An 11,912-nucleotide genomic window follows, 5' to 3' on the forward strand; every position below is an offset into this window, starting at 1 on the left:
AATGAAAGTCAGTCCAGTTTTTACCGACTGAGGCAACAAATCGAGGCAGTGTTAAGAAAAGTTTAATGTTTATGTCAATTCTCAAACCGAGTTCCATTTAAATTCTAAGTAGAATATATTTATTAAGGCTATAATCTCTCACAAATAATATGAACCTGCATCATTACGAAAGGGCGAATCTTGCAAAACGAAGGGAGGAGGCGCTTGTAACTGGAAATAGTGTACATTTACAAAGAATAGGAATCATCCCTTAGAACCAGACATGTTGCATCGTTTTCGTTCCTTTTGGCTATGATATTATAATTAAAATATGCTTATCTTTATCGCGTTTATTAAAAAAACAATAAGCTATAGTGGAAATTTGTGAACCCCTTTTGCACATGGGCATCATTTTGAGTTTACACAGAAAAAATTATCAACGATTTGATAGAGATGCCCATAAATAAAATCATGTAGTTCGTCTGGATGTTGAAAACAAAGTTGTGAAATTCATCAGCAATCTGAGGTTAATTAATTATCATCTCATCACAAGTTACCAAATGAATGAGTGTACAGGTACGTGTCTGAGCATGTCATAAACGCTGCTGTTCCCCTTCACGCTGATGCATGGGGGAAGCTCTCCAGATGCAACTCGGACACAAGTTGAGAAGAGAACAAGGAACAACGGATCTGAGCGCTCTCCAGCCATGGGTTCTTTACTACACTGTTTAGCCTTTCTGTTTCTCTATGCATCAAACGCTTGCGGTAAGATATTTTCCTATTAAATACTTTTTATTTCGTTGCCAACTTTTCAAATATCCACCTGCAGAGGCGACATGGCGCTTTTCCAACTACAAAAGTAATCTGTTGATGGTAAAAATAAAAGAACCCGGTTGTAGGAGATTGTAGCTATTTAACTTTGTCTTCTTAAAGGAAAATGAAGGAAAATATCTTCTGGATGACTTAAACAGGCCGACAATGTTGGATGGCTCCTATAAACTCTCCTTTCCTTATAAGGGAGTAAAAAGACGGGATGCTCTTCCTAGGGCGAGGCGATCTCCGTGTATTCCCTGCTGCACCAATAAAAAAACTTTAAAAACAACTTAACGTAGGCTACTTGCTTGATATCATGGAACTTAATTGTCTTTATTTCAACTCTGTGATATTAAAACAGCACAAAACGTTACATCAAACTACCGAAATGTACAGGATTTAATATAAATAATTATAACCTGTAAAACTGTCTGTGACTCTGGATACCGCTGGAAGCTGATATAATTTTACATATTACCAAAAGGATCCGGTCACCGCTCCAAATTAAATTAAGGCGTTGAAATCATTTCAATGACCACAATTGAAGAAAATCCAGTACCTAGGCATGCATACTTCTTCAACAAATACTTGTTAAAGAATGGGTCTCTCAGTGGCTCAGTGAATTCCACTGTAGTACCCTAGGAGGCCACCTGTGCCATAAATCCAGTCAGGAAATTTTCTTGCTACTAAATATTCCACTGTAAACTTCATGTAGCTTTCAAATTAGCTCATGAACAGTGCATAGAGAGCTTCATGGAATGGGTTTCAATGACTGAGCAGTTGCATCCAGGCTTTACATAACCAAGTGTAATGCAAAGGATCAGATGCAGAGGTGTAAGGCATGCCACCGCTGGACTTTAGAGCAGTGGAAACATGTTTTCTGGAGTATGAAACATTCCTCTTTGTCTGGCAATCCAATGGATTAATCTGGGTTTAGCAGTTGCTAACTTTTTAAGACATGTTTGACAATTTCATAATCCCAACTCTGTTGTAACAATTTGGGGATGGTCCCTTTCTGGTTCAACATCATGCACACCAGTTCACAAACCTAGGGCAATAAAGACATGGATGAGGGAGTTTGATGTGTAACAACTTGACTGGCCTGCACAAAGTCCTGACCTCAACCCAACAGAATACCTTTGGGAAGAATTAGCGCAGATATTTTGAGCCAGGTCTTTTTGTCCAACATCAGTGTCTGACCTCACAAATGTGCTTCTGGGAGAATGGTAAAAGTTTCTCATTAACGCATCCCTAAACCTTGTGGAAAGCCTTCCTCGAAGAGCTGACGTGGTTATAGTTACAAAAGGAGGGTCACAATCATTTAAACCAGTGGATTAAAAGTTTAATGTCATAAGTGTGCAAAGGCAGAGAAGCAAATACTTTTGGCTAAATAGTGTAGTTACTGAAGTGCTAAACAGAAATATTATTGTCAGGCACAAAAATTATCCAGAATATTAAGAACACTGTGAGGTGAGTCTGTCTGTCTTCTGAAAATGTTAAATTGAGAACCCTGGCTTTCACATTGATCTCCTTAGAAGCTTGAAATGTATGAGCACACCTCTTCTGCTGCAGCCCCCTGGTCCCTTAATAAAGACGTTGTGACCAATAATTGATAGAGTCTAAGTTCCACATACTAATCCAATAGGCAGCCCTAAAGTTTTAAAAATGAGCTAATGACCCAAAGAGTCATTTGTATTCTTTCTCTATACTCTAATTATAGCTAGTAAGAGATTTTTGTTTGTTTATTTTTGAAAAATGGTTTTGGTTAATATTATGCATGGTCAATATGTCATTATTATTAAACTATGCATGGCACAATAGTTGCAGAATTACCCATTACCCATTCAAAAAACGAAATTTGTAGGAAAACAAAAACATTTTCATAGCTGTACGGGTTCATTTGTGTTTGTGCTTTAAAAGTCTCTTTGCTCAACCCAGTGGAATGATTTGCAGTAATTGTTTTACACAGATATTTTTTCGGTTTCATTTTCCCAGGTTCCAACATATGCACATCTCATGGCGTCACCACTTGTCAACAATGCCTTGTTGTTCACTCTAGCTGTGCATGGTGCTCACAGGAGGTAAAAATGCACACATTACCTTAATCAATATTCATAATCTGTTATTTCATGTGATGGACTAATTGCATGTAGTGCATAACTGTAGAGCTGATGGAAAACAACATGTGGCTTTCAAAATTTAAAGCTTGAACTTTCTGGTGAAAATGTGAAATGCTATGTCTGATGGAAGACACATGACCCTACCACCCCAACATGTGCAGTGTGAAACATGTTGGTGGCAGCATCATGATGTGGGGATGCTTTACTTCAGCGGAGACTGGGAAGCTGGCCAGAGTTGATGGGATGATGGATGGAGTTAGAAACACGTATGCCTTTAAAGCTGAATTAAAGTTTAATCTGAGCATAAGAACTAATTGTGAATAAAATTATAAATAAAATTATGAATACAATTCTTAATTAGGTGAAATTATAAATTAATCCTTAATATGCTAATTATGTTGATGGGAACACAGTTTCATTGTGAAGCTCTGATTCACACAGAAGAAATAATGTGAAACATATGGGGATTTATTTGCAGATATTTACCAATTTAACTGTGGTTAAATGTGATAAATAAAATGTTTGATAACAGCACAGAGAAAATAATGTAAAGCAGTAAAAAATTAACATGATGTATATTTAAGCTTCAAATCCTTTAAGCTTATGTGATAAACTAATGAGTATTAAACCTGATGGAGGTCTTGCTTAAACAGATTTATTGGCCCAAAATCTTAATTAAAAAAAAGGATGAACACAGCCTGTAACACTGTCTCAATGCCTGGCCCTTGTCTTTGCTGCTGGTCTGAATGAAGACATTAGATGGGCCTTATCGTCAAGGTCTCTGGAACCCTAAAGTAGATCCTTCCATCTGCTCTAGCTCCTTTTGTTGGTTGCAGCAAGACTTCCCATCTGTCTCAAACACTGCACACTGAAAGGACCACCTCTTGGTCCATAAAATCAACTCTCAGTAATGTGGGCTTTCAGAGACCAAAATTCATACACTGACAAAGTTGATGTGAATTCTGCATGTCTCATAAGCGTTAAAAAAAAGAGTTAAAATCAGGGCCAAACAGTCAGAAATATAAAAAGAAAAAGTTCAGGATCACTGATCAGTTGCTGGTCGTTGGGCTTGGCTGTTGGAAAAATTAAGTTGGTATTAACAGTATCCAAAAAGGAATTAAAGAAATCAAATAGAATCAATCTTTTCTTCTATTTCTGCCTTATCTGGCAAGAGTTGCTCTTCCCAAGATTTTACTCCATCTTGCTGTCTCCTGTGTTCCTCTCTGGCTCTGTTTCTGTCTCTGGTCTATCTCTATTCTATCCTGGCTTCTCTGACTTCTTCTCTGTCCTCGTTTTCCTCTTGAGCACCGATTTCTTCTGAAATCTATTATAACTAACTATGCTCTCAAATCTGCCCAGAAACAGAGGCTGATTTCTCATTTCATTTGAGTGTTCAACAGATTGGATGTGGCTGTTTTTCAGGAATTTGGGATGGGAAAATCCAGTTTATCTCGCTGCGACCTCAAAGAAAACCTAAATAAAGAAGGGTGCAGTGCAGCAGCTATAGAGTTTCCCTCCAGCACCTTTAAAATTCTGAAGGATAATCCTCTGAGTGACAAGGCTTCAAATGCGGCCGATGTAACTCAAATCAGGCCTCAGAAACTCCACATGACATTAAGACTGGGTATGTTGGTCTTAAAGGCTATAGAAATAAGATAAATGCTCCAGAATGCACTGGAGCTGCTTGCAGATTAAAAAATATCATCCCACTTTTTTCTTTTCTTCTCAGGTGATACCATGCGTTTCAAGGTGAGTGTGAAACAGGTGGAAGATTACCCCGTGGATCTCTACTACTTGATGGATCTCTCAAATTCAATGGAAGATGACCTTTTCCGCTTGCAAACCTTGGGCAACAAGCTAGCTGAGACCATGGGCAAAACAACCAGTAATCTACGCATGGGATTTGGAGCATTTGTGGACAAGACCGTGTCCCCATATATGTACACTTACCCTCCAGAAGCTGTTCTTAACCCTTGTTTTAGGTATGTAGGATCATTTAGTGGTTGGCGTTTGCATTAGAGATTAGTTAAAGTAGTCAAGATTACTCTCCACAAGTCTGTGCAGTTTGAAAACGTGAAAGTGATCTTTTTAACTACTGTTCTGTGTCTTAATAAACAGATCGGCAAATCCATGCCAGCCCCAGTTTAGCTTCAAGAATGTGTTGTCACTGACAGAGAAAGTGTCTCGCTTCACTGAGGAGGTGGTTAAACAGAAGGTGTCCAAGAATAGGGATAGTCCTGAGGGTGGATTTGATGCTATCATGCAAGCAATAGTGTGCAAGGTATAAAAAAAAAACTCAAAACTATTCAGAGATTGATGTTCAGACTGAATGTGTTCCTTTTGCTTCATGTCCTATATTTTTCTGGGTCCATCTATGTTAGGAGAAGATTGGGTGGCGTCCAGATGCTTCACATCTTCTGTTGTTGACTACTGATGCCATAAGTCACTTCGCCCTGGATGGACGCATAGCTGGCATTGTCCAGCCCAATGATGGCGAATGTTACCTCGACACTGACAATAATTACAAAAAATCAACTGTTCTGGTATTTAAAAAAAAAATTATAATGACAAACTGTAGTTTAACATTAAATTATTTTATGAGCTGTTCTAATCCCTGTGCTTCCCAGGACTATCCTTCCTTGGGGCTTATAACAGAAAAGATGTCTGAAAACAACATCAATTTAATTTTTGCCGTGACAAGGCATGTTGTGCCCATTTACCAGGTAAAAAATAAGAATACATGAATATTTTAAATATAATAATGGATTATCGTCTTTAAAATATGCTGTTTTTTCAGAATTATAGCCAACTGATTCCAGGCACAACTGTGGGAATGCTGTCTGATGACTCTGGGAATGTTATTCAGCTGATTCAGGAAGCTTATGCGGTACACACATATTTTCACATATTTTTATATATGTATATAACAGCTTTAGTAAATACATTGCTGTGAAAGAAAGAATTTACCTCCTTACAGAGTTCCTTTCTATTGGTTTTTTGGTCACCCTTCGGTGTTTCAGATGATCAAACAAATTTTCATATCAGATAAATAAAACTTGAACTAATACAAAATACAGTTTTTATGTGATGATTGCTTTGTTAATGGAAAAAGCTATCCAAACCAATGTAGCTTCATGTGAAGAGGAAATTACACCCATTATAATAATCATTCATTTACAGTAATTAACAATGTTTTCTGGAAAAATGTGTTTCATTAGCCCTACCCAGGCCTGATTACTCCCTTTCCTGTAAAACCAATAAATCAATTAAACACAACCTGTATGACAACAGCAAAATGGCTAAAAGATTTCTAAAAGCAGCACTTCATGTCCCAGTTTAAACAAATTAAGTTGAAAAACAAATACACTGACATATATCATTCGGGAAAGGTCTTTCTGCCAAGCCACAGTGAGACCATTTATTGACCCACAGAGACACCATGGAGCAGTAACGATCTTTCCCAGAACTGGCCAGCAACCAAAATAAACCAAAATAATTCCAGAAAAGCACTAATAACTATTTCACAAAGTCAAAAAAAAAAAAAAAACACATCTAAAGCACTTTAGGCCTCACTTTCCTCATTTAAGGTCAGTAATCATGACAGTGCGTGACACTGTGGGCAACAGCGTGACAGTTCCAAGACCAAAACCACTGTTGATCAAAAAGAAACCTCAAAGGCCTGTCTCGCATTTGCCAAAAACATGGTAATAATCCCCAACAGTCAAATACAGGGGTGGTAGAGTTATAGTAAGCTGATGCTTTGCTTCTTCAGTACCTGGAAGACTCTTACTGATGGAATGGGAAATTCTGCTCTTTGGCTGGAAATCCTCAAGAGGAATGTCTGGCTATCAGTTTGTGACCTAAGGTTAAAGCTCACTTGGGTTATGCAGCAGGACACTGATCTGAAGAATACCAGCAAGTCCACATCTCAATGGTTAAAGAAAAATAACACATTTCTGATTTGAGAGTGGTCTAGTTAAAGTCTGGATTTTAATCCCATTGAGATGCTGTGGTATGCGCTTAACCTGGCTGTTCATGCTTGAAAACCTTTCAGTTTGCTTTATTAAACAATGCTGCAAAGAACAGTAGGTCAAAAGACTCATTACCAGTGCACAGGGTTCATGATAGTTGCTGCCCCCACGAGTAGCAGAACTTACTATGTTTAGGGGGCGAATATTTTTTACATAGGGCTGGTATGGTTTGAGTAGCTTTTTTATTCCTTCAGTTTTCCATTTGGTCTGGTTATCCTTGTCTAATAATAACATTTATGTGTTTATATGTGCAGAAAATTCGGTCTAAAGTGGAGCTGGAACTTTTGGGAGTCCCAGATGAGTTGAATCTTTCATTTAACGCCACTTGCTTCGATGGAAAGATCATTCATGGACTCAAGTCCTGCTCTGGTTTGAAGATCGGGGACACGGTACGTACTGTTTGAAAACTGTAAATACAATATGTTGCATGGTTCTCCTGTGTTTGTTTATCTTTTATCAAAGAAATTTTCACTCCACAGGTGTCTTTTAGTGTCGAAGCTCAGCTGCGCAAATGCCCCAAAGAGAAAAGCCGCACATTTACCATCAAGCCTCAGGGCTTCAAGGATTCGCTGGAGGTTATAGTAGACTTTGCTTGTAGCTGCAACTGTGAGGCCAAGGCAGTACCTGATAGTCCAGTGTGCAGCAACGGCAATGGGACCTACGAGTGTGGGGTTTGCCAGTGTCACAAGGGTCGACTGGGTCCACGGTGTGAGTGCTCACTGGAGGAATACAGTCCATCTGACGATGCCAACTGCATCTCAAAACCAGACAGCCCAGTATGCAGTGGAAGAGGAGACTGCTTATGTGGACAGTGCTCCTGTCACTCAACTGGTTTTGGTCAGATCTGGGGAAAGTACTGTGAATGTGACAATTTCAACTGCTTGCGCTTCAAAGGAGCTCTTTGCTCTGGTGAGTATGTACAAGATTTTCTGTCAGTGTTTTACTAAGGTGCAGGAGTTGTCTTTGTAGTTTTAAACAACTTATGAGGAAGTCCTTCATGGATCTGACAGTCTTTTGACAAAAACTAGGCAGTCTAATTTACTTAGAGACAATTAGGCGACTGTGGCTCAGTAGGAAGAGTAGTTGTCTTGCAATCAGAAGGTTGAGGGTTCAATTCCAACTTCCTCCTGCCATATGTCAATGTGCCCCTGGGCAAGGCACTTAACCTCAAGTTGCCTACTGATCTGTGTATGAATGTGTGAGCGTTAGTGAGTGTGATTGGGTGAATGTGGCGCTTTGAGCGGTCTGTATGACTGGAAAAGTGCTATATAAGTTCAGTCCATTTACCATTACTGTTAATTCACAGTGCTGTTCCTCTGCAATAAGAGTTACAGTTAACTCAGTTACAAGTTAAAGAAAACAACCATACATGAATGGTCTATGCAGGGTCCTGGCAAAGTCTTCCACGGTGCATTGAGAACTCAACAGGCTCCTCTTTTTGCATGATAAAGTGTGACAGTTCACTGGGCTGCATCCTGAAATAGTCCTAAAGAGTCCTACCAGGTCATGGTCCATTAAATGGTGCTCTCATGATGGTGTGTGGTAGGCTCATCAAGCTGCTGAATTATGATTGAGAGGCAGGCAAAAAACCATGCATGCAAAACCCACAACAAACGGCATTTAACAGTGCCTAATTACTCGCATTAACCTGAGAAAACCCATGCACAGGGCGAACCTACAAATGCCTTGGAGCAAGAAGCTCCTGGGTTTGAATCCGTGCAATTGGACTTTCTGCATGGAATCTGCATGTTCCTCTGTGTGTGTCCATTCCAAAACGTGACTTTTATTTGGTTACTCGAAATTGTCTTTAGGTATGAGCGTGTTTGTGTATGGTTGCCTATTCTGTGTGTTTCCGTGTCATCCAGTGATAGACAGACTATTCACCATGGTGCTAGGATAGGTGCGCATATGCAATGAATGGATGGATGCATTCTTTTTTTTTGCCAGTCTATCATACAAACAAAAGATATTAATAACTTGTCCTCGCACTCACAGTCAGTTCCCATTCGAATTACCTTGCATGTTTTTTTGTTTTTTTAACCATGTCCTGTCTGGCAAAGTACCGCTCATAATTGTTGTCTGAGTGCCAAGAAAAAGCCCAACAGATTTACTTTCACAAGTGGAGTATTACAGCCAATGCTTTACACCTGTGGGTCTGAGTGTGAGCGGCGTGTAGTGTCTCGTCGTCTTCCGCTTATCCGGGACCGGGTCGCGGGGGCAGCAGACTCAACAGAGACGCCCAGACGTCCCTCTCTCCAGACACCTCCTCCAGTTCCTCCAGGGGGAGCCCAAGGCGTTCCCAGGCCAGCCGAGAGAGATAGTCCCTCCAGCGTGTCCTGGGCCGTCCCCTGGGCCTCCTCCCGGTGGGACGTGCCTGGAACACCTCCCGAGGAAGGCGTCCAGGAGGCATCCGGTATAGATGCCTGAGCCACCTCAACTGGCTCCTCTCGATGTGGAGGAGCAGTGGCTCTACTCCGAGCCCCTCCCGGATGGCCGAGCTCCTCACCCTATCTCTAAGGGAGTGCCCGGCCACCCTACGGAGGAAACTCATTTCAGCCGCTTGTATCCGGGATCTCGTTCTTTCGGTCGTCATGACCCAAAGTTCATGGCCATAGGTGAGGGTAGGAACGTAGACTGACCAGTAAATTGAGAGCTTTGCTTTTCGGCTCAGCTCTCTCTTCACCACAACGGACCGGCACAGCGCACCCATTACTGTGGCAGCCGCACCAATCCGTCTGTCGATCTCCCGCTCCATTCTTCCCTCACTATATATATATATACAAGGTTTCTCCATAAAAATATGCAATAGCGAGGAGCCACAGACCTGCCCCCCAGGACTTTGGACAGATACGGAGGAGATCCGAGCCATGGACATCCAAAGGCCCCCCAGAGAACAGGAACCCCAGGAGAACCATCTCCGGGACTACTGCAACCCCCCAAAGAAGAGCAGGGGAGCGTCCCGGGGAACCACCTAGCAGCCTCAGTGCAGAAGCCCTAGGGACATGCAGCGATGAGCCCACAGGCCCTGCCGGCAGCCATCTACACCCGAGCAGATCCAGCCATGGACCCTGGGACATATCACTCCCCAAGCAGAGGCCCGACAGGACCCAGGGGTCCAGGCCATGGCAACCAGCCACCGGGATTGAGCCAGTTCACACCAAAGTATCCAGCCCCGGACACCGAGTACCACAAGTACACCAGCAGGCAGAGACATCAACCACACGCATGTAGTGTGGCGGGAAGGAAACGTAAAGACAACGTAAGGACAAACAACGATGGACATTGTAGACTCACTCACACTCCCCATACATACTCTATACTCCCAGGTCCTGGTGCCGATACCCCATAAGGGCAACCAGCCCCCAGACCCAGGAAGTGGTCCCCTTCCCTCCAGGGGTAGAGACAGGCAGGCCGCATCAGCACCTCAATGTGGGCTGGGCTAGCCTGGGCTGGTGCCTGAACCTGACCGACCCAGGACCGGACCCCAACCCCCATCCCCGACCCCAGTCCCCAACGACCCCCATCCTCATCTGGAGAGGGGGCCATGTACAAAAGAGGGTTCTACACGGTCCAAACTAGTCCGCCAACCAGAGCCGCCACAGGATGAAATAGTCCCAAACCCCAATGAATTCCGATACTAACCCCATGAGCCCCCTACCCCCAATGAACCCCAACATCAATTTCCCCACAGGGCCACCCTCAACCAGGATAAAGATATTGAACACATGCCCCTGAACCCATACGCCTTGAATCCCCTTCCCACAGCAGAGTGGCACACCCCCACAAGTGAGCTTCATCCCCGAAAAGCTGACGAAGCCACACCCACACAGCGCAAGCTCCACACACAGCCCCACTCCAAGCACCCCCGCCACATCCTGCCCCCACCACACAGCACAGCGCTACCCCAGCCCCCGCCTGCAGGCGCATCAGGGCAGACACCATCAAGCACCACGCCCACAATGGAACCCCCCACCCCACACCAGGATGGGACAAACTCACCCAGCAAGAGGTCCCCGGCCAGCGGTAAGCACTCAGGGCCGGCGTCCCCTACCACACCCCTGCAACCATACAAACACTCCACATCACTGCCACTGCAACGATAGCCCAAGGAGAAACATTATCTAGCTCAGCTCCACCACTGCCGCTTAGCCGATCCAAATGCCGTTGACCCCAAATCGAAGAGGACATAACCCCCCACCCCACATGCTGCAACCCCTCCACGCCACCCTCTAGGCCATTCCTCGATCCCCCTCCAGGACATAACAGCCAGCAGAGCAGCACACCGCCAAGCCCGCCCAACCATCCGGCCAGCACCAGCAGCCCCAGCCCATCAGTTCATGAGAGGGAAACATGCACCAGCCGGGTAACCAGGCCAGGCCGGGGTCGCTCAGGTTCAGGCACCAGCTAAGGCTAGCCCAGCCCAGGTTCAGGTGCTTTGGCGGTTTGCCTGTCTCCACCCCCGGAGGGAAGGGGACCACCTCCTGGGTCCGGGGGCTGGTTGCTCCTATGGGGTATCGGCGCCTGAACTTGGGAGCATAGAGTATGTATGGGGTGTGAGTGAGTGTACAACATCCATTGTTGTTTGTCTTTACGTTGGGTGCGTGGGTTTGAGTGTTTTTATGTGTACGCTTGAGGGTGGGAACGTGTGACTGTGTGCCTGTTTTTTGTGTCAGGCTGGGTCTTGGACTGCTCCCTCTCCTGGATCAGTTTAGGCCCCCCATCAAATGTGGCGCCTATTTCCTCCCCGCCACACTACCTGCCGGTGGTTGATGTCTCTGCCCACTGTTGTACTTGTGGTTCTCGGTGTCCGGGATTGGGTGCTTTGGTGTGTGCTGGCTCACTCCCCGTGGCTGCTTGTCGGGGCCTGAACCCCTGGGCTCTCTCAGGCCTCTGCTTGGGAAGTGATATGTCCCAGGGTCTCGGGTCTCTGGGTCCATGGCTCGGGCGTAGACAGCTGCTGGTGGGGCCT

At 44.0% G+C, this 11,912-nt stretch overlaps 1 protein-coding gene across 1 annotated transcript in view; it reads left to right on the forward strand.

Annotated features, from left to right (window-relative positions):
* Nucleotides 1-587: 587 nt before the first annotated feature.
* LOC124862399 (integrin beta-3-like) overlaps nt 588-11,912 on the forward strand; it is a 26,429-nt gene continuing 15,104 nt past the window's right edge. The window contains exons 1-10 of the mRNA XM_047356285.1: nt 588-744; nt 2,788-2,873; nt 4,335-4,536; nt 4,642-4,894; nt 5,031-5,193; nt 5,294-5,455; nt 5,540-5,635; nt 5,710-5,799; nt 7,198-7,332; nt 7,423-7,852. Of these exons, the coding sequence (XP_047212241.1) occupies nt 603-744; nt 2,788-2,873; nt 4,335-4,536; nt 4,642-4,894; nt 5,031-5,193; nt 5,294-5,455; nt 5,540-5,635; nt 5,710-5,799; nt 7,198-7,332; nt 7,423-7,852 (1,759 nt within the window). The 5' untranslated portion in view covers nt 588-602. The remainder of the gene's footprint in view (nt 745-2,787; nt 2,874-4,334; nt 4,537-4,641; nt 4,895-5,030; nt 5,194-5,293; nt 5,456-5,539; nt 5,636-5,709; nt 5,800-7,197; nt 7,333-7,422; nt 7,853-11,912) is intronic.

This window comes from Girardinichthys multiradiatus, chromosome X (genome assembly GCF_021462225.1).
Source record: "Girardinichthys multiradiatus isolate DD_20200921_A chromosome X, DD_fGirMul_XY1, whole genome shotgun sequence".
Classification (NCBI taxonomy): Eukaryota; Metazoa; Chordata; class Actinopteri; order Cyprinodontiformes; family Goodeidae; genus Girardinichthys; species Girardinichthys multiradiatus.